General features: G+C 28.6%; 2 protein-coding genes across 2 annotated transcripts; both read left to right on the top strand.

Annotated features, from left to right (window-relative positions):
* Positions 1-1983: 1983 nt before the first annotated feature.
* LOC123301144 (calcium-binding protein LPS1-alpha-like) lies at positions 1984-24309 on the top strand. The gene is made up of 12 exons (XM_044883878.1): positions 1984-2425; positions 10588-10837; positions 15473-15616; positions 15868-16074; positions 16143-16199; positions 16444-16523; positions 22008-22070; positions 22336-22603; positions 22751-22894; positions 23198-23404; positions 23905-23961; positions 24251-24309. Exons 1-12 carry the CDS (start codon positions 2423-2425, stop codon positions 24307-24309), a joined length of 1539 nt encoding a protein of 512 aa, XP_044739813.1. The 5' UTR covers positions 1984-2422.
* Positions 5201-7237, top strand: LOC123300274 (aurora kinase C-like). Its single transcript, XM_044882819.1, has 2 exons — positions 5201-5624; positions 6633-7237. Exons 1-2 carry the CDS (start codon positions 5201-5203, stop codon positions 7220-7222), a joined length of 1014 nt encoding a protein of 337 aa, XP_044738754.1. The 3' UTR covers positions 7223-7237.
* Positions 24310-24329: the final 20 nt, after the last annotated feature.

Below are 24329 nucleotides of genomic sequence, written 5' to 3'. Positions count from 1 at the left end.
AATGGTTTCTCGTGAAATTTAATTTGTTTAGATTTTAAGATCAACAAATTGGGTTTGAATTTTCCACCCTATATGAACGAATTACTTTTTGGAAAACCATAATAATATTTTGAACTAAATAAAAATGAATTTTTATATATTTCTTTCAAATCTTTTCTCAAATCAAGATTTTACGAAATGGTTATGTAACATGGAAGAAGATCCATAAATATGGATTAAAAGACATATCCAGCTTCAAATGTTGAAAAATATTGATCGAATGAAACAAATTATTTTCGGTAGATTTTTATTATTTTTGATTCAAAATTAGGACTATTATAATCACGAACAAAATGTTTGTTTGTGATTTTCCTGATTTTTGTACATCAGAAAATGCACAGAATTCAAAAGCATCTTCTATCATTGTATACACCAACCTCTTCTATCATTGTATACACCATTTCTTTACATAATTTGGGCCCACGGAAAATAGCAGTTTGTTCTAAATTAATATTAGTCTGTAGTTTTTGTCAAATTTGAAATTTGATTGTAAGAACGATTTATATTGGTTAAGCATTTTTAAAGAGACAAAAATTGTGTAAAATGGGAAAAAGATTTTAATATATTGATTTCGTTTAAATTTTAATGTTATTTGAGCAGAAAAGGACTGTCAAATCCATCAAATCCAGACACTATAATTATATTACACGGTGAATATTCGAAATGAATATCTGATTTCTGATTTTTCGATATAGCATGCTGAACTGTATGAGTTCAAATATTCTTTTTAATATAAATTCGGGTGAAAGCATGTTTAAAATTAAAGTGAAAATGAAATTTAATATCGTTAAAACAAAAAGTGTAAGTGAGATAGAGAAATGTGAAAGTATCGAAATAAATTAATCAGAAAATAGTTAACTGACGTATTTTTTACAATTTGAACAAATTTACTGGAAAAGCTTGTATAAATAAATTCCACATATTGTCAAAACAAAAATTTTAATTGCAATATCTGTTGAAATATGTAAAAAATTTAATTTCACTCATTTATAGAAAATGTAACAAATGATTGAACAAAAGTTTATTTTCATATTCAACAAGATACGGGTGTCTCGTCTTTTATTATTTTGTTAACCCCCGAACTAAAAAAAGGGGTGTTATAAGTTTGACCGCTATGTGTGTGAGTCTTCGTTTGAAAGGTAATTTAACGGAAAGTGTTCTTAGCTATGTTTCAAGTGCTAGCTTAGTTTACGGTACCCGAAAAAACTAAAAATTGGCGATGATTTTCAAAATCGATTCAGTTTGGAAAATGCATGACATATAATTTTAACATATAAATAATTACTATGGAAATGATGGTCAAATAAACCTCGCTAAACACAGAAATCGAAAAGTAAAATGGTCAAATAATTAGGTAATTCAAAACAATCATTCAAAAGAACACAGTCAAGTTCCAAATTTTTGTCCCAAAAAATGATAGCTCTCTAAGTATCCTTTTCATCTCATCTCATGTCTTGGGCCATCACTTCGATATTTATTTAAGAAGGAGTGTTATAAGTTTAAAGTATTTATCTGTGCGTATATGTGTTACTCAGCGACATCGTAGCCCCTAAACAGTCGACTAAGTTTCCAAGAATCGGATTGGATCGAAAAGGATGTTTTTTAAAGTTCTTTTGGGGACCAGAGTACTATTTTTGTACCATTACAATAGTTTATTTGCCATATTTTCTTGTAACAAAACAAAATACAAAATAATAAACTTAAAATTGCTCATTTCAATTATAGAGACATATATAATACAAGTAGCGAATAATAATTGTAATATTTTCTATCTGCAGAATAGAGCACATACACACACTAAAAAAATAAATAAATAAATGGGAAAACCATGAACGTACACACTTCCACAAACACACGTCCATAAAAACCAATGCGCAATCTCAAACTAAACATTTATACAAGCCGTAACGTCCGTCCTAACCCTCCTATAGGTGTACAGAGACACTATATATCAAACCGAATGGATTAGCGATGCTGCAGTGAAATTCGTGTACCGTTTTCATATAAGACATCATAGTTGATTAGATCGTCTCCTCAAACATACGCCTAGTCAGGATACACTTATTATTTTTATTATTGTTTATTATTAGTAGATATTAACACCTTCGACATACCTTTTTATTCAGTGAAAATCAGTATAACGTCTTGGAAACATAATTCATTTTGTCATCAACTTATGCAATAGTAAAAACACAAACGTAATTAACATAGTATATATTTTTCTTTATTTGTTTTTATTTTATAAAAATAAAGTGATTTTGAACAATTGTGTCTCAGTTTTCATCAAATTTTTGTCAAAATTGCCAAGCTCGAAGGAAAAATTTTTTCTGCCGTTAATAATTTTTTTTCGAGCTCGCCTTTGGTGACTCAAATTAAGGATCTAATGGTAAGAATATTATTATTACTTTCTGTCATTTTTATTAAAGCATGTAATAATTTTACTGATATAATTATATTCTAATAAATATGACAATGCTGTTAATGTTTACATATTCAGTGGTGGTTGTATCGAAAACTTATTGATACCCATGCCATAGTGTGTATCGTTTAATAATTTTTTATGTACAAATGATTTAAAAATTACATTTGCTTAAAACAAAAGTCAAAAATTTTTTTTATATTGGGGTAATTGAAGCAAAACGATGTGAAGTTAAGTTTATGTAAAAAACCAGGAATTTCTCTGGAAGATTTTCTTTGCTAAATCATTTTAAATGAAAAAGCGTATTTGCGGAAATTGTCTTCACAATCTTTGTGTAAATACTAATCTGTCGTAGTACACACACACTTGCATGCATATTGACTCATGTCAGTGTGATTTCTGATTTAAATACCGCTGAAAACTCACGGGGTGATTGATGATTGAACTGGTGAGTTTTCAGCGTATCAATCCATCTATGAATGAAAGGCCTTAGATTCGCCACAACATATTTCCAATTTTCACATAAACTTTTATAATCATTTCATATATCAAGTGAATTACAAAAGAACTTATTGAGAAATGAGAAGTAGACAAACTTCACGAACATAAGAACATTGTTGCGAGAATGCAAATTTTGAAACGAGTTGAAAGAAAACTGTCCAAAAGTGTAAAGAGAGTTTGGACTTCTAAATAAATGCAATAACTTTTTTAATTTTAATCAGACACAGCAGTTTAGATGCAGAGGGTAGTCTGTTTTTACACCAATAATAGGACTTTCTAGCTTAAAGAACAGGTGAGATGACATGGTCGCCATTCTTTGAGCGTGGGAAAACTGCCTAATTATATTTGTTATGGCCTGTTGAAGGAGAATAATATTTTTCGGAATATACATGCTGCTATGTTTATTAATAACAATAAATTGGAGTAGGAATTGATTTACTGCTTAAAAAAGAGAAGATAAATTAAGGCATGAGTAACCACGCTCAAAGAATGACAATCAAAATAGCCGCTACATGAAACGAGGCGGTCATATTTTCTTTCTCGCCTCATCTGATCTGTAAAATGAAAAAAAAACCTATTATCGCTTGAGAAACAGACTGCTTTCGGCATCTAAACTGCTGTGTCAATTTGACGAAAAATACTCCTAACACTGCAGGAGTTTTTACAACGATATCATCTTCTCGTCTGCTTTCTTAGTGAGAAAATTGACATATTTAGGTCAGCCATACAATGGCGACCTCTTGGAAATCTTTTTAAAAATTCTAAGTGGTTCTAATCAACTAAATTTTTGATATAGATAATAATAAGAAATTTTTAGAATATTGAACAGTCCAGGAATCAGGAATTTAAATTAAAATTTAATATTATTAAAATTAACAATTTTATTTTAACATTAACATTGTGTAGACTTGGAAAGTTATATAATCGTTGCCTTCAGCAAACGATAAAGACAATATAATATTGTACGTACGGCTTTTATCATGTATTATTAAAAACAAAGAAAAGTATTTTATAATTAAAAGCTATATCTAAAACATTTTTACTCCTGTGAAGAATTATAATGCAAAACTATATAAAATAAAGTTTAGGAGTATATTTAAAACTTTTTATCTTTACATGTAGACAAAAATGTATCAAGAGCCAGTCAGAGCCTTCAAATTATCATTATTAGCTGGCCTTGTCGACTATTAAGGACAAATTTTCTCTGGGGGGAATCATTTTGCCATACCTGACAAACTGAAAGTAGCCCTAAGACAACAGGCGCAAACTGGGTCTTTGTAGATGATTAATAAAAAGAAGGATAGATTATAAAAAATATTGTAATTTGTAAAATACCTATCTTAAATTAAATATTTGTAAAATATTATATAATATAAACAGCGATAAAAAAACCGTATTAACATTTTACCAATTCATGATACATAGTATTAGATCATAATTTACCATAAATCACATCCTAATTTGCCATGAATCATCTTCACCTGTTTTATTTATCGTAACTATCAAATTTTTTTTGTTAACATTATTTATTGTCAATGAATCCCTTTTTAGCTAAGGGCATAGACTTTAAAAGAATTAGCTGACCAACAAATTATTGATAGAAATGTTTTTAACACGCTTGTATTAGCTTTATCTGGGTGGTTTGTATATATGTATGAAATGAATGAAATGGAATTTTGGGATGTAATTTTCCCCAACTTGAAGACGTCCGATTGGCTTAAATATTTGTACTCGTATCAAGGACCGATGACAATGCAGTAATTTATTAACTTTACCCTAGTATCTTCATTAAAATCACCAGGAAAAACGAACGATATTCTGATCTCTATTACTTTAATAATATTATCTCGAAATTTTCGTAATATAACGGTTAGATGGTGTGGTGGCGATTGTGACCGCTGCTCATGCGGAAGGTCGTGAGATCGAAATCCATCCAACTATTAGATTTTTTAAATTCTAGTTTGATACCCAAAGAGAACACAATTTTTAACTTAGTGAGACAAAATTATCCAGTTTTAGATTCAATAAAGCATATTTTTAAAATTTTTTTAAAACTTAATATTTCCTACATTTTTTTAAGTCGATTCTATTTTTTTCAAAAAAATATTTAAAATCAGTTAGTCAACGGTTATATTGATAGGAATTGTCAAAGGTAACCCAGGAAAATATTCTCAAACAATGAAATAGTGAAATTTTTAAATGTCTTGATTCAATAAACAAAACAGAGAGATTATAGGTAATATGAATTTCACTGAAGAAGAAAGAAAAAAATTAGGTTCCAATAATTTAATAGCTCTTGAGGCCCAAATTCATGATGAATCAAAATCAGAAATGGTTGGCCTAATCAGAGATATTGTTAATCATCCTGCATATGGTAAACCATATTTGTGGTCATTAAATGATTTTGAAATTGGTAAAAGACTTGGTTCTGGAAAATTTGGTCGAGTATTTTTAGTACGTGAAAAACGAAGTAAATTTATCTGTACATTAAAAATATTATTCAAATCAGAACTAATAAAATGTAAATTTGAAAAACAAGTTCTAAGAGAAATTGAAATACAATCGCATCTAAGCCATCCAAATATACTGCCAATCTATACATGGTTTCATGACGAACGACGTATTTATTTGGTATTACAGTTTGCAGCTTATGGAGAACTGTACGGTTGGTTTAGTAAACTTAGATTTTATATCGCCCTATGTGGCATCATGATTTTTAGACATATGGTAATAAAAATCAGACTTTTTTAGGAGTGACTTCGTTTTATGAAGGTACGTTATACGTTTATTTTATAACGTTGACCAAAAATGTATGAAAATAGTAGAATATAGTAACCAAACAAGTGAAAACAAACAATTGACTGAGTTAATTGTTAAAATACCATCTATAGACAGTCTTGATTACGGAATTATTTGTTTTGTCACGTCATGTAAGTAAAGAGAGATAGCCAGTCATACATACATGTTACACATACATAACTGATATTCCCATATAATACATACTATACAATGTTCGAACTTTATTTGCGCCCTCACGGGAAAACAGTGATGTTTTTCAAGAAATGTTTTAAACAAAAGTTGTTTATTTTTTTATTAGGAACATTTCTTACATTTAAACTTTTGTTCTATCTCTAACGGTTTACATGATGGGTCCTACCGACCCAAGACCATATTGGCCAATGCTGCTCGTTTACGAGCTCGACCTCACTTTTTACGTCCTGAGCACGCTGTAAAAATTGCAATTTGATATTTTTTTTCGTTTTTGAGTTAACGTGTTGTCAGAACGTGTTGTCAGACGGACACACAGACAGGCAGGCAGACAGACAGAAACAGAAGGAAATGGACTAATTAGGTGATTTTATGACCACCTATAACTCAAAAACGAAAAGAGATATCAAACTGAAATTTTAACAGCTTGCTAAGGACGTAAAAATTGAGATCGAGATCGTATATAAGCAACATTTGCAAGGTTTTGGATCCGTAGGACCTAAAAAATGGGTCTTAAATTTGCTTTTAGTTGTTTAGTTTTTTGTTTCAATTAGAAAACATACAAAAGAGAGATGGAAGTTTGCATGGAATAATTTGCAATTTTTCTCCAATTGTACCCAAGAAATCATGATGCCATAAAATTTATGTAATTAACCAGAGAATATAAATTAAATTCCTGGATTAGGTATAATACAACGATCAGCTATACAACGTTTAAACGACCATTTCGCAGCTAAGTACACCTATCAAGTTGCAGATGCATTGCACTATTGTCATCTGAATCATGTTATACATCGCGACATTAAACCAGAAAATTTATTGCTAACTTATGATGGTAATGTGAAGTTAGCTGATTTTGGCTGGTCGATACGGTCATGCAGCCGGGAACGTACAACACTGTGTGGTACATTGGATTATTTACCACCAGAAATTGTTAATCATAAATCGTACGATTCGGCTGTGGATAATTGGGCTTTAGGTGTTTTATGCTACGAATTTTTAGTTGGAAAACCACCTTTTGAAACCCAGTCAACGGATGAAACATATAGACGTATTGTTGCGGTTGCATTTAAGTATCCAGAATTCGTAAAGCCTGGTGCACGAGATTTAATTAATAGTTTATTGGTATTGGACCCAAAAAAACGTTTGAGGTTACCATTAGTCATGCGTCATTATTGGATTGTTGAAAATAAACGAGAGGTCCCTGATGTGAAGATTGAGGGACAAGGAAGTAAAGGGAGCGAAGAGATACCGAATTGTAGCGGAAAGAAATAAAAATATTTTTAGACCGTTGTGTATGATTGAAGTATCTTTTGCAATAAAAAGCCAAAAATTATTCTTAAGTTTATTTCACTGACTAAAATAAGTAGGGCTTAACTTAATTATTTGTTGAACTTTATAAGACCAAATATGGCTGTGAAAGTCTTTCCAGAAAAGCTCCATCAATTTTCACTTAATTTTTATTGCTCGCTTTGATCGCCTTATTTGTTGACGGTTGGAAACCTATGGTCTAGGTATATGTTGGAGTATATCAGTATCAATCTGTGCTTTGCAACCATTTGGTAGCTTCCATCATCTAGGATCACAACATTTTTTTCCTATTATGATATTGTACTTGGTTTAAAAAATGCCTTTTTTTCAAAATAGATGTTAAACTTAAATTCCTGTACTATAAAGTTTCCTGTTTTATAATAATATTTGATCAAAGGACGAGGAGTGAAGAGTGTAAAAAAGGTTTTAATCCACCATTAAATATTTAATAATGATTGTTTTAAATGAATAATTGCTTTTTTGATAAATCTGTGTTATTAATTTCAAGAATAATAAATAAATTTGGTTAGTAGAAAGGTAAAACGTACGATATTTCAAATATTTGTAGATTGAGTTAAATATAATAATGCCAGAGAAATACTAGCATACTTTTCGGTGAACTTTGAACTTTTCACTTATTGTACAAATTATGATATAATGTCGAAAACACATAACGAATATGTGTAATCTAATACATTTACGTGTATAAGCGAAACGTAATATGTTGTAGGTTAGAATTTCTATCAGGCCATAATCCAACTATCCAGATTATTATTTGTTTTTAAATGTTGTTCCAGAACCACTCGAAGCCATGCTAATTGTATTGTAATCATTTCCAAAAAATTGTTGCCATTAACAAAATTTTTTATAAAAATGGTTCTATAGGTACAGTTTTATGTATTATTTTTCGAGAAAACGAAATTGAAAGTTTTAACTGATGACTCGTTTTGAGTATTTTTAAAAGAAAGTAAAACTTAAAAAGTTCTGAAGTTTGACCTGAAAGTGCATGACGTGTAAATTTCAAAACTGTTATTCCGCAAGGAGATATGGGCGGAGGGGTGATAGTGGGGATGAATGATCGAATATTTTCAAATATATCCAAATCTGGTACCAAATAAAAGAGTAGGATGCAGGAACGGATTTACGAATTTACCGCCCATAGGCAGGCATCGAAGTGCCGCCTTTTTTATAAACAAAAATCTGTTTTATTTATTTGGAAATTAAAAAATATTTAATATTCACGCAAAACTGACTAAAATTGAAAAAAATTGCTTACCCATTTTTTTTGCCGCCGTAGGCACAGGCCTACTTTGCCTACGCATAAATCCGCCCCTGGTAGGATGTGTACATTAAAAAACTCGCTTATCGGGGGTTTATCAAATTTCATAAAAATCTCAGATACTTCTTCTATTTATATGCTACCATAATGTTCCACAGCGAAGCGTGGCAGGATACAGCTAGTACAGTTTATATATCAACATTATTATACCTAGTACATACAACATTCCATCAATTTCTGCTTGGAATATTGTTATCCGAGAAACGACAATTAAATTAATGAGTATGTTTTAGTTATTCACCTGATAATACGAGGTAACTTGCGAAAATATAATATTATTTTAACGATTTGTAATATCTTTCGTTTATTATTCGACAAATCGACAGAAATATTTATATTATACATTTACATATAAACGCCTAGGTTTTCCACCGTACATTATCAATACACTTAGCCAATCGGCTTTATGGAGCATATCGATAATATATTAATCGGTGTTCTTAAGGAGAAAATGAATTCTATATCTTTGTCGTTTTGACAATAGATTCGATAATGGTGTGTTTCATATTTTAATATTTGGTATATGGAATCTATCAATTTTATAACAGCTTACAAGTTCTAAGCGCCTAACGTGACGTTTGCGTTTTATATTTATTTAATAGCAAAACGGTTGTGATTTTGCCAGTTTATTAAAACTCCATTGCCAAAAGTGCAAAAATTAGGTCAATAAACTAGACAGCAATAAATTAGATTTGTATATTGCAAATATCTTGGTTTCTATCACAAATGCGGCAAAAGTCATTATAAATGATTATATAGAAAATTTTTATGTCTATTTTTTATTTAAAACTTTTTCCTATACCTTTGTATATTTTCGAGATACTTTCAAAAAAGCAATTTTGGGAATAGTTTTTAATATTTTTCTACACTCTCAATATAATTCAATATTTCTTAGCTATGTATACTTTATATTTGTCAAAACGCGTTTACATAAAAAAAATCCGGGCTTCCGATTTGATGTTAGTTCAAATTTTATTGGACAATTTTAAATATTTAAAATGGTTTTATGTCTCTTGTCAGTTTAAATTTAAAGTATAATCCGAAGACTTTTTAAGATACTTCGCTTTGAACTCAATACTCTTAATAGAGAAGAAATATTGTTCTGTATCTTATTCTTCAAAAAATTTGTCATTAAGGAATACTAAGACCCCCACATCTCACGCCAATGAGCCAATGATACATTTATCTTGATTTTTAAATGGATTTTGAGAGTGTGACAAAACAATTTTTCCATAATACAAATTCCAACAACACCTAACACTTCGTTTCAGGTATTCACAAAGTGTTTTTCAATATTTCAATTTTAGAGCTCTGAGTATGAATACTAGGATTAGATTAGCTAAATCTAGTTTGAGGTGTGATTACGTCTCTACGTTTTAGAGTCCTCCTGTATATTTTTCATCCATGATATGCATACATTACATTATCTAAATGGATATATTATGCTTTAAGTACGTGTTTTATCCTAAATGAGATTTATAGTTTACATCTTTATTATACAAGCTCACAGGTAAAATGTTCATAAAGTTGTTATGTCTGCTTTTGTTATTAACAGTATAGAAAAGTCCTTGCAATAGGTCTGAAATTGCAAATCGAAATTTTCATCGTATCTTTACGTTTACTGGTCACGACAATGTATTAATACCACTTTTAGATTGATGCCTGTGTATACGCAAGTGCATGTGAGCGCTTGATAGCTAAATAATATTTAAGTGATACACACATATTATTGAAATGGTCAGATAATAAGATAAACTGGAAATATATTAAGATAAACTTTTCCAATTGAAAGCGGATTTTTAAGAGCAAAGTCATTCCACTCACGCCTTCAATCATTCTAGTGAAAAATAGGATTAACTTATCCTAGATTAACTTTTGAATTTTAGAGTCTCTTGATGTCATTTGAGAGCATATTGCAGTATAATTTTTGTGATTAATATCAGAAAATATTTGAAATTGCATTAATTTTAAAACTTACATTGTATTTCAGACTCGCCAAACCAATCAACCTGGGGTGTCTGACCCAAAATCATCACCCACAAGCGATGGTACAGATGCACAACGTCAAACAGGTTCTTCAACTACAAATGAAATATCACTAAATTTACAACAAATAACAATAAATGAACCACAAAGTCATGGATTATTAACAGTCGATTCATGTCATCCTGGTGGACATCAAACACGAAGTGATTCAATCAGTGTACGTCATCCAGGTGTAACGAAAAGTCAAATGAGAGGTTTGTAAAATGTATTCATTAAATTTTTTTGATTCCGTATTTCTCCTCAATTGCCATGTTCTATCAGTAATTTTCCTATCAATAAATTTTTAAACCGAAAATTGTGTTTTAAATAAAAATTTACAGCTATTTCTTAAAATACATTCGAAAAGACACATCGTATATATTTGAAATGATCTGGTAATATAATGTATCTGCCTTTAATGCATTTAAAGCATTAAGTCAAATCAAGTACCTAGTTGTGAATTATATAAAAGCCTATTTGGCCTTTTGAATTACTAACCAATTTCAAAATTATTTTCAAGTTTCGGATTGTGTTTATAACTAGTTCGTACTTGAAACATATTGTTGATTGGAGTGATATAATTATATCGAAAATTGTACTTAATGCTTATATCCTTCTTCTAGTTCTAGTACCTCGTTTCTACCTCGATACGTTTTACCATCAATTGAATAATTGTCTGTTTTTTTGCAACAACATGCTAGTTATAGTATGAGATAGATACTCAAATATCGCAATTTAATTGTGGTGAAGAATTCTCGTTGGTGAAATTTTTACTTTGTTCAATAAGCAATCAATATGTCTTAACCTATTGAATATTTATGATAAGTCTCAAATAGTTTCGAATATTTTTGGGGGGAATCATAAGTGTTAACAGAATGTTCTAGAAAGTTTGGAACCTTCCAAAAATTTCTTGAAAAAGAGAATAATATTTGATGTTTGAACAATAGTCTCAATCGGTTGTTTCAATCTAATCATTATGAAAACCTAACACAATCTTTTAAAAAAGTTTTGAAGTCGTTCGATTTTCAGAAGTAAAACAAAGAATATCTGATTGTCCAAAGTGATTATCCAAATCAGTAATTGAAACCATTCTGAAAAACACAACCTTTTATGCCTGATTTATTTTAAATAACATTTAAGTAATTTTTTCAGCGTATGCTATGGAACCATTGGTGCAATCGTTAAACTCCATGCATAGTCGATTTTTTTCCTATTAACTTCAAATCATTTTTATATACGATATAATTCGAAATACAATAAAAATTTTTTTTTTCTTCGTTTGATGGGTTTTTTAAACTATTTTTTCCTTAACACTTTAAATATTTTCTCCCTCAATTGTTCGAATGCTTACCATTGTAAAAAGTGATTGGTTGCAAAAAATAAAGTTGTAATATATTTTTATATTCCACTTACATTTATATCTCCAATTCCATTTCCATTCTTCCAATTACATTTATATCTAGTTGTGATACCATTTTTTGGATTTTATGAGGAAAAATTATTAGTTCGTAAAAATAAAGCATATTTAATCTGCATAGAAAAACGATATATTTTGTTCGAAAAAACCCATTTAAGACAAAAACCATTGCGTTTTTTGTCCCCGATTTATCCTCTCTCATCTAAGTGTATTTACAAAAGAAGTTGAATTAATGGTGAAAAATCAAACTGGAGGTGGGATACATCGACGTCAATATTTTGATATACGTAGCGTTTTCCTCTAACGTTATATAATCTTCTAAACAAACTTTCATTAACACAGAGAGTTTTGTATTTACAGTTTTCATCTGTGTTGGTGCTTTGACAGTTTATACTGTATTGCGGTTACTCATTACAAATGGGTATTTAGTCCAAAAAGTGGCTCGAGATTCCATTCGCATCAATTATTAAAATTTCTTATTGATAGGGGCGATACTTGACGAATATTCATTATAAAACTTTTTCAAATAAATAATTTATACGAAAAATTCAATAATCGTTACTAAAATTCGTCCCATGAACATTTCTGGCATACTCTGATAACTTTCATTTCAAAATTGTCTCTTAAATCTGAATGCCATCTATGTCAATACAAAAATGAAGTGCTTGATATCATATAGGAGTTAGTTATTCAACTTAAATTTTAAACGGATTCAAAAAAAGCTAAGAATTTGATAAACTTATATTTTTGCTTTGAGAGCCTGCCTCGCTTTAAAATATGAAATTTGTTGATTCCCTTTATCACGTTAGTTTCGTATCTTTTATCGGCTTCAATATCTAATTTGAGTAACAAGAAAAAAACAATCGTTTAATCGTTATTTTTTTAAATTGAAGGAAATTCTCATAGTTGACTAGAAATATTTTTAGAGGGTCTCTATCAATGGATGCCACTTTTTGGGCTAAATATGAGAGTTACCATGAATCTAAAGGTCTGGTCGATGCTTAAAATAATTTATAAAGTGTGTCTAATTAATTTAGTACCATATAGAAAAAGATACCTATTTTGTTATTTGTTTTATGTAAAAAAGTTATTCGTGATAAAAAGATGTGCATTAACTAAAACACAAAATAAAACAAGCCCTGAGGTGGATCTGGTATGAACCTTCAGATGCACAAGAATAACTTCCCATTGTATAAGAAAAAGTTATTAAAAAAACAATAGTAATAATAAAAAAACTGGATCAAATGTTACGAAATTCTGTTTGGATAATATTACCGTATCTGTATGCTTCGATCGACACCTCAACGAAGTTGGTACCACCTTTTCAGTATTAGAATTGATAATTCTATACAAATCGACATTTAATTATAGGATACACTGATAAATTCTGTGTAGTATCAATTTGTATACAAGTCGATATTTAATCTGGAAAAGCTATAAAAATATACAATATCTGTTTTTTCATGGTAGATGGATAATAATGGATCTGACCTTCATTTTCAATTAGGAACAACTTTTTTCAATAAATATTGAAGATTGTGTAAAAAAGAGGTACTTTACTTTTGGGCAAAATTTACATTTTTCGACAAACCTCGTATACGAATGCAAAAAATTGATAAATCGTTATTTCATATTACGTTCTAGGCCATGCAGAATTTGGACACACTGTATATTCGTAGAGTAAAAAATAAAATAATTAAAATTATATTGAGATACAGACAGCCGTTTTCTTTAGATTCTACATCATTTTATTGCTTGTAATTTGTGTGTATTTTATACAAACGATTATAATAAAAATGGTGATGTTAATTAAACGGTTACGAAGTACATACTTCATCTTTCATTTACAGGATAAAATTGTATTTTTCAAGTTAATTGAATATTAAACCATGTTATCTTAACGAAACAAAAATTGTATTTCTATAAGAAATATTGCTTTTTCTGTTTTTTATTAAAACAATTTTCTGTAAAAAAAGAAAATTAGAAAAATCTTTCCTAAGACTATATCTAGGCTGTACAATTTCTTCGGTATCATAAAAAGTAATTATTTATGATGCATTTCGTTTTACAATCTGAAACAATCACAACGTGTGTACTTAAGGACGTTAGTTGCAAAACACAAAAAAATCTTCTTTTCTTAGGAAAATCTTTAAATCGTGTATATGTGTTCTCATGAAAGCCTTTTAAAAGCTGGTTATTTATTTTTTAATACCCGGTGTTTTTCTAGATATGGGCTGTTAACTTTTGCGTTGAGTTGTTAAATGGATAATTTTCTTATGAAAAATTTGGAAAACTAATATTAATTAGTTAGTTAAAATCATGAAAAATATTTTCCTATAATGAAAGTTATAGCAAATTGCACTCGTTTTTCCATAAAATACATTTAAAGTGATGAAATGTCATGAATTTGTGTGTATACTGTATATATATCCAAATATTTTACTCTTAATTTTCTTCTAATTTTTGTGTATTTCGAATTTTTGATGTAACAAGGTTTAGATACCCAACTGCGTCTTTATAATATTCGAAAATATATCAAACTATGCCTACACACAAATACAACTTTAGTATGAAACCGTATGGGTCCTAAATTTTTTCCTGCAATTCAGCTTCGAAGGTAAATGAAAGTTTAGTGAGGACCATCTTTATTAAAAATGTGTTTTCTGAAATTTATATTGTAAACCACATTTTTCCTCGTCCTACGCATGAAATTAATTTTCGTTACATGTCATTAATGTCTAAAAATGAGAGGTTTTATTTATTTATTTGATTGCTTTTCTTACATTTTCTCTGACAGTCATAAAGATAACTAAGTTTTTATTTGGTTAACTTTATGTAAATAATATAAAATAATTAAATTCAATTATATTAATGTCCTTTTTTCCTTAGAAACAGAAACAAAATTATTCAAAAAAGAAATTTTTTATAGAGAGTAAAATTTCTTTTTATACCGGATAGTATATTTTTATATAGGATGTAACTATCTCTACATAAATTACTACTTTAGCCAAAAAGGAACAGAATTCTAAGATGCTAAGCTTTCAGAGAGGTATAGTACTAACTAATTTGTTCACCGATTGAAAAAAAACCGATCGAAAAACGAAGGTGCGTGATGAGAATATAAACGTCTAGGTCTCTGTGAATATGAAATGGTAAAACGGAATGATGGATTTATTTTCTACAATCTTGCTTCTTATAAATAAAATATTTGTAATATTTCAAATTTTTTTAATATTAATATTGATTATCGAAGGAATATATCATATTACATCAAATCGAAAAAATTCTTCCTCGAAAAATACGTTTTCACTTACAATTTAATTATTATTTATAACTGAATTCTCCAAATGTGGTAGTTATTAACGAAGCCATATTACTTGTACTATAAAAAGTCTTTCTTCGGTCTATTAAAAATAATTCAACTTTTTTTTAGAATTTCGTGAGGCTTTCCGTCTATTTGACAAAGATGGCGATGGAAGTATTACAAAAGAGGAATTGGGACGTGTCATGAGAAGCTTAGGACAATTTGCCAGAACGGAAGAATTACAACAAATGCTCCAGGAAATTGATGTTGATGGTATGTATAATTTTTAACGTCTCCATCCAAAAAAAAAGGTAATAGTAAAACTCGTAAGGAAAATCGAAATTTGGAAAATTTATTTCCAAATTTTAAGTATGAGTAGTATGTTCAATGCTAAAACAGTTTTATTTCTTATCATTTTATAAAGCTCTAATCCAGTTCTAATCACATAAAATATTCTTTTGACATTATTTGAACAAACAGGCTATTTGATTAGGGGCCCTTGATTTAAATTAAATTTCTTGTAGGTGATGGCAATGTTAGTTTTGAAGAATTTGTTGATATTGTTGCAAATATGGGAACAACGGAAATTGGATTAAGTGATGCTGCACAAGAAGAACAAGAATTGCGAGATGCATTCCGTGTATTTGATAAGCATAATCGTGGATACATCAGTGCATCCGATTTACGAGCTGTTTTACAATGTTTGGGAGAAGATTTATCCGAAGAAGAAAGTATGTTTGGATTAAAATGATTAATTAATAATTATAATTTATTTCATTTCATGCGTTTTCCTTTTTAGTTGAAGATATGATCAAAGAAGTAGATGTCGATGGTGATGGCCGTATCGATTTTTATGGTAGGTGATGCTAGTATTTGATCAAACTTATTTTGGAGGGAACCTTAAAGTTTCTTAAACCTTTCTATAAACCAATCTTTGGGTTTTAAAATTGAGTCTTGATATTCCTGGAGCTCTGAATCGAATCGATTTTTAGACAACCCCATTATTTTCTGCTTGAATCAATTTGTTTTGAAGAGATTTAGAGAACTTTTGCTATTTGATATGATTATAGCAAAACTAATATGAATTGTTGTTTTTACAGAATTCGTGCATGCATTAGGTGAACCCGGAAATGAAGACAGTTGTGAAATTGAAGATGAAGATGAGGAGAATTTAATTGATGTTGCTCTATAAATAACAAGATGTTAAATAAAACTTTACCAATCAGAAAATAATCATAATTTTTAAATAAAATTAATTATTAAAGAAAAAACTCATTTCATAATTAGAATAATGTTATTTACATATATTAATTAAATAAAAACAATCTTTGCTTCAAATTCCCATTCAAGAAAAGAAAAAATCAATTATTTAACAACAACAAAAAAAACATATCAATTAATTAAAATATTATATAAAATGTTATAATAGGCATAATAATAAACATATCAATCAACTTAATGTATCTATTACTTATTCAATTGGACTTTTTTTGCGAGTAGAACTGCAAGCGCCAAGGGTGGTTTATTTATGAATTGCACACACTAAAAGACACAAATTATTCCTAATTACTGAAAAATATGGGCAATATTACTACATGAATGATGACATTATTGTGTAGAAACTCTTAGCATTCTGGATATTGAAATTTATTAGACACTAATAGTTAAACATAAAAGATAATGTTATTTAAATAGAAAATATTAAAAATTTGCTTCTCTTATTCTTATAATGAATAAATACAGAGTGAAATTAAATATATTTCTACTGTTTGGCGCTAAATAATTTACTGCACGCAACGAATATCGGGGGGTACCAACTTCAATTTTAGTAAACACTAAATATAACGTACTTATATGATGTACTTATGCATGATTTTGAATTTTTTTAATCATTCACTTATAAGCGTGTCAATTCATGAACAACCAGTAATGTTTCATTTCCATTCTGCCAATAGGTTTTTATCCTTTTTGAAAAAAAAATAGTATTTTCCTTTTGTATTTTACATTTTAAAAAACCAATTAAAATTTACTTCTAAAACAGTGTAGAGGCGTCTTGAATGACATCAAACCATGACATACAATCATTTGTGTGTATACAAGTTACAAGTATTTGCAAGTTTACATGTTTTTTGTAAGCTTACATAGCCTTTCATATGACGTGACGTAGTACCTTCAAAGTATGGTGTTTGCTGTCACATGATCGGATGATTAATCATTCAAAACTTTTATCCAACCGATTTATCCTTAGTGGAGGATAAAAGCCCATTGTATATGAAGGAATATATAGTACGCAGAAGCTGTAAAGGTGGTCTCACGTACGCAATCAACTGATTAGAAGAATTTCTGATAGGAATTTCTGATAATGTTATAGTAGGCATCAGAATGATACCCCTAATATTGAAAACGTTTGTGCGGCTGGCTTTTATGATCACCATTTTCAGAGTCTGGTTACGATTTTCGCCATTTTTATTAACAGTTAGGGAGAGAAAAAATATATTACTCACGCGTTTAAAAGTTTTTGTAAATAAGGTGCACCAATCACTTTTTCATAACCAGACTCTCCTTGAAGTGTCTTTAGTCATTTTAATGAGCCTTTTTTAGAGATAAATACCAAAAAATGATTGAACCAACTTATTTTTCTTAATATATCAAAGAAATCTTTTCATGATTTTGTAATTCATTTTTTTTATTTAGTGGAGCCATAGCACAGTTCTATTATCAATTGGAAATTCTACTAATGAAATATTACTGGATTTTAAAAACAAAATTTAATAATTCTAATGTAATTATGAAACAAATATAAATCAAATTTAAAAATATTCAAGAGCAAATGATTAATTTATCAACAGGAAACTTGAATTCATTATAGTTGAGATAATTTATTATAAATATTTGTAATATTTTTGTTTGTTTGTAAAACGGAAGGTCTAAATTAATGTTTTTATTGTTAAAATGGCTAATTAATAAAACGTACCTGTGTATGTTTTTTAGAAATTAAATAAAGCTTTAAATGTTTTGGATAATGGGTATTTTACATTAATGTGTAATCATAATCTATTTATAAATATATTGAAAGAATTTAATCATTATATAAATACCCTTTATTATATTAATCCTTTATATCACTCTCCATGGTCACAGAGCAGGATTTCACCATCCTATTTTAGGTCAGAATAAAGGGCTTAATTCTTCTAGAAAAAGTTTTGTTGAACACCTGTTACAAAGGAGTTGGTGTTCAAAATAATACAAAGTGATTCGTAATGAATCTATTAGATGTGACCTTAAAATCCAATCAAAATTCAACTTCTAAAACCTGGAAATTGTATTTTGGATTTCTCGTTTTTAATTTCTGACGTTGTAAAAAATAAAGAGTCTTCATCTTACCACCATCTGCATGTTATGTATAGATTTAAATTATTTAGGTCAGAGTACCTAATTAAAAACTGAGTTTGTTTACTACATATGAGGATTTCAAAGCTTTTTTTTCATTACATAAGTTGTTAAAAGTTAACATGCAAAACTAGTTTTAATGATGGTTATTCCGTAATTAAAATGAATAATCCAAATTGAATTATCGAGTGAAAAACCCTTTTAGTCTCCGATTATGCCCTAAGTAAAATGATGCTAAAATTTTTATCAATGTTTTGCGATGTAAAGAACACAGATACGTTCAAAAATAATATTTTCGATAGCTAATGTAATGCGCTAACGATGACACATTGAAAAAATAAAATCATTTTATGAGAATCCCTTGTCATTTCAATTCATTTCTAAAATATTGATAACAAATATGCATCCAAACATTTCGATGAAACTTATCTAGAATTGAGGTTTATAAGGAAAAAGCATTCAAAACTAGTTGCACTTTTATTGAAAGTGGGTGGTGTTTGTAGGTATAGGAAGTGAAATAATTTTTTTTTTTAATTTACATATTTTGATTAAATTTCTTAGTTCATGTTTCACGAGACAAACCCTTTTTTCGACTACCATTTTATGCTTACTTATTTTTATATAATTGTAGTTTGATAATAATTTAAAAAAACTATTATGACCATAATTTTTGTGATATGATATTTCTGTGATATTTTCATTTGGCTTTAAGTATATTCATATTTAAAAGAAAGCATCTAAAAAGCTCTTGTTTCAATTATTTTGTTTTCAAATTTATAATCATATGACAATCTTTCTTAAACTTATCAAAAATTCATGACCAAAAATTACGAATTTATTATGCTGCATGAATGTAAAAAAATGTAGATATTTTGTTGAAATTTAATTCGATAATTGCAGATTATAACATTTTATTCAAATTTTAAACAAATTGATTTGAAAACAAAAATAATGGAGTCCACCAATAATTATTTTTTAAAACCATTAATATGAGATCTGTATTATCAAAAAGTCGAAAAATTTTGATGTAAATATATATTTAAGAACGTGGAAAACACACCGAATTTTTTTACTTAGAAAATGCAAATAACTCAAAAAAAGTTTTTTAACCGCCTCAGTTCAAAAAGACCAAAGTGAACTTGTGAGCTAGTAATAAACGTTAAATAAATATTTGAAAATCAACTAAAGTTCATAACCACTAAGGCCCTCTAAATTGGAAATTTAAAATTATATAGCAGTTAAACTTCTTTCTATATCTGAATCAGAAATGGAAGAAATTGAATAAGCTTCGAGTATCAACCAGGAATGATTAATTCAATCTAACCATAGAATAATTTCTTGTAGATCAATCTCTATGCTCTATCCCTATTCCTATCCCTATATATCCCTATATATTATAAATGTGAAAGTAAGGATGTTTGTTCATTTGTTACGCTTTCACGCTAAAACTAGCGAATGGTTTTTAATGAAACTGTACAGCAATATAGCTCATACTTCAGAATAACACATGAGCTATAATTTATAAAGATATATTTAAAAAAAAAAAAAACTAAAATTTAATCTGATATTTACTATTTTAAATTTTTACAGAAATATTTAATTTATGGTTCAAGATGATTATAGGTGATTATAGATGGAGAAGATCTATAATGATCATTTTGAACCATAAACTAAAATATTCTGTAAAAATTTAAAACAGTAAATGACAAACAATTAATGGCCAACTTTTATGATAAACTCAATGAATTATGACTATTTTACGTTCAACAAAATTGAAAACTGTGCATTTCAAGAGAGGTGGAGGCTATAAAGTGATAATTGTGGTCGTATTTGTTTATTAAAAAACTTTGATTCGACTTATTTACATTTTTTTTCAAGTTAAAGAATTCTTATATGAAAATATTGACAGAGAAATGATTAAAAAATGCCCTAATATGTTGGTTGGTTCGTACGTACCCGAACTTTAAGACATATATTTATTTCAAAATATTCTTACTAGTTATAATAAATGTAATTATTAATATTATTAAAAAAATATAATAAAATACATTTTTCATATAAGTGTTGTCTGTTGCAAATAATATTAATTAATATTTATATAATTATAATAAAAAAAGCCTATAATTGTGTATCCAAAATTATTAAATCAATTATTTAGAACAATTTTTGTAAAGATTTATTATGTAGAATTGAAACTTTACGATCAGAAAAATATAAAAAATTTCTTGAAAATCATGTCAGAATTATTCTAAGTAATTATATATTCTTGAACTTCAAATAAAAATCTTTATCTTAAATGTGAATTGTAAAAATTTTAAAATATATTCGATTTAAAAAAAACTTGCTGCGACTTTTATTTGATGGCTCTTCGATGGGAGGTCCGAGTTTTAGATTGAATAACTCTGTATTTTATACGTAGGTTTCTAGACCGTGGAGTTAAATCTCAAGCCATTTGCTACAAGAACGGCGACACTCCATAATAGGTCAAATTGAAAATGGTTGAAAGGAAAATGGTGATCACAGCAAGGTACAATTAATCGAACTTTTTTTTTTACACTAGTTATTTTTGAGCAGTAAAATGTTGTGGTATGGGTTTAATACCTGAAGCGATATCTGAATTAGGTAGGTACTTGACTTTCCGGAAGGTTACTGTGCACACTATAATCATTTTAATCTAAAATTATCGACCTTGAATTTTCTTATCATGAACCTTTTAAATCTTTTTTGTCAAGTTATTTTGAAATTAATTTTATGCCTCAAAAATTAGGACCAAAACTGAACATATTTCATTTAAAAAAATGTATTATTTATTTTAAATTAAAAATAGCCAATTTCAATTTTAAATTATTATATTACTTTTATGAACATAAATGCTAGCGTCCATGTACACAAAAAAAAGAAAAAACAATTTTTTAAAATTTTTACTGGTTGATTTGATCTTCTTGATGTATTTTGGGAGTACAAATGCGTTTCTCGGTAACAACGGATTATCAAATTTTAATTCACTGAGTTGCAAATTCATAAATGGTAAGGTGAAAAAAATTTTATCCCTTCCTTTCCTTTTTTTTTAATTAGAAAAATAACTAAGAAGTCATTAACTCACAGTAATAAAATTGTGTAAGACAAGTTTCATTCTAATAAGATCATGCAACAACGGTGTTTCTTGTAGTATTCTTGTATACGGAGGTGCAAAATAATACATTGATTTTCGAAACCTATAAATACTAGTAAGTACAAAAAATACAAATATTTATTTAAATAAACTTGGATTTTGAAAATGGATACCAACTTTTACGAAGAAAACGTAAAACCGCTTGTTCGTAAATTTGGAAATTTGGTATGTCGACTCAAAATACGCTTTACTTATACTAAATGTATAATAATTCAGAGAAATATTTTTGATAAGTCGTTTAAAACATGGGCTGTAAATATCGATTGAGATGTTATACCTTATTCTTAGTTTACCTTGTCCATAAGAATAACATTTCAATATTTTGGAAATATATACGCCACTATTTTTGGCACATGCCTAAATTATCCGCCAAAAAAATTATGTGTAAAATTAAGCATCGATTAACATTTCAATTTTTATCTTTTTGCAGAATAATGACAAAAACGTACAAATTGAAAGAGATATTTCAAATAAAAGTGAAAAATTATTAAATTTTGAACAAATTGCGAGAGACGAACCACAGTATTCTGGACTAATTACAGCAGATATAAACCATCGCGATGAACAACAAATAACAACAAATGAGGCACAATATTCTGAAGTACAAACAGAAGATTTAAGTTTTCTTGATGGAAATAAAAAACAAACTGATTTAACTAATACCCAAGTTTTAGGTGTAACAAAAAAACAAATGAAAGGTATATGTAAAATAGTATTTGAAATTTTGTTTTATAATGATCCTATGTCTAAAATTAAGAAGAATCCACATTGATATCTCATACCGTTTTGCTATTATTACAAAATAAAAATATATGTAAACTTACTTATCTATTATAAATTTTTAGAATTTCAAGAATCTTTCCGTCTATTTGATAAAGATGGAAATGGTAGGATTACAAAAGAGGAACTGGGATCTGTCATGAAAGGTTTAAGACAGTTTACCAGAAAAGATGAATTACAAAGAATCATACAGGAATTGGATGTTGATGGTATGCAAAAATATACTACAATCATATTATTTGGTCAAGAATAGGCTTCTTAAAGAGAATTAAATATATAAAAACTTGATTTAGTAATATATCATGCCCGGAACTATCTTGTCCAGAAATAAGTCCAAGTATCCCTAAATGTCTATTTAGCTGATATACAAGCTAAATGAACATTTAGGGATATAACTGTCACATGTAGTTTTAAGTAGATAAACGGCAGTTCTAACTATTTGATAACTATTTTTGAAAGAGTCTGGAAATTTGAATGAAATGAGCTTGATTAAATTTAATAATTACATAAAGGTGATGGCTGTATAAGTATTGAGGAATTTGTTGCTATGGTTGGAAATGTTGAAACTACAGATAAAGGATCAAATGTTGCAGCTCAGGAATTGCAAGATTTGCAAGATGCATTTCGTGTGTTTGATAAGTATGATCGTGGATATATCAGTTCATCAGATTTACGAGTTGTTTTACAATGTATGGGCGAAGATTTGACTGAACAAGAAAGTAGGTTTGAATTAAATTCCTCAATGAAACTCTTGCATCTGAATTTGTTTTAAATCGAATTCTAGGTAAATTTTAATGGTATGTAGGGTATTCATTCAGAACAGTTTATCCCTCGGGGTAATCTTAAATTCAAGGCTGAATTCAATTATTTACGTAAATTTTAGTAGAAAATGATAATTGAAAAGAGGATCAGGTCAAGTGAAGTCTTCTGGTGACACCCTCAATTTGTCATCGCGGACAGCGGACTTAAATTTAAAACTGACTTAAGTTGTTTTTAAACTTAGTAAAACTGTAATTGGAGAACGGGTTACTTCTGAACGGCTTGACCGATTCTGATCATTTTCACACAATGTTTCATTGTTTTATCGAGACTATCGTGAATAACTAAGATTCGATATTTGGCATTGTAATCAAGTTATAAGTGTAATTTTCTATATATTGTAAATTTTCAATGATGCGGGCTGCTATAGGCTTATAATTTTTCTAACTTTCATTTCTAGTTGAAGATATGATCGAAGAAGTTGATGTGGATGGTGATGGCCGTATTGACTTTAATGGTAGGTACATAATAGTAAAAATTTGATTCTCAAATAAAAATGCTTCCTTCTCTTTTACGAGCTCCTGAAAATGTTTTATTCTGTTATCAGAAAATCTTGTGGTGTTCAAATTCTATTTGAATATCAAAGACTAGAAATATGTCTGCCTATTGCAAAATAGTAAAAATATGTTTAAATAGATCTTATTCACCACAAAATCCTTTCCTTTTTGAAACTTGTTCGGATGACATACGTACAATTCCGGCAAATTAAAAACTTCAAAACTTATTATTCATTGTTGGTTTTACAGAATTTGTAACTGCACTAGGTGAGCCAGGAAATGGAAATAGTGATGAAGATTATGAATAATGACTTTTTGTTTAAATAAA

The sequence above is a fragment of the Chrysoperla carnea genome, chromosome 5, assembly GCF_905475395.1.
Source record: "Chrysoperla carnea chromosome 5, inChrCarn1.1, whole genome shotgun sequence".
In the NCBI taxonomy this organism is placed as follows: Eukaryota; Metazoa; Arthropoda; class Insecta; order Neuroptera; family Chrysopidae; genus Chrysoperla; species Chrysoperla carnea.
Note: the sequence above shows the minus strand (reverse complement) of the source record. Positions and strands in the feature narration are given on the sequence as shown.

Bases quoted from the DNA above. Each gene is read 5' to 3' on its own strand.
- LOC123300274 (XM_044882819.1), top strand. From the start codon at position 5,201: ATGAATTTCACTGAAGAAGAAAGAAAAAAATTAGGTTCCAATAATTTA. The intron at 5,625-6,632 runs GTTGGTTTAGTA...TTCCTGGATTAG, and splicing joins AGCTTATGGAGAACTGTACG to GTATAATACAACGATCAGCT.
- LOC123301144 (XM_044883878.1), top strand. The intron at 16,200-16,443 runs GTAGGTGATGCT...TTGTTTTTACAG, and splicing joins TGGCCGTATCGATTTTTATG to AATTCGTGCATGCATTAGGT. The intron at 22,071-22,335 runs GTATGTCGACTC...ATCTTTTTGCAG, and splicing joins TTCGTAAATTTGGAAATTTG to AATAATGACAAAAACGTACA.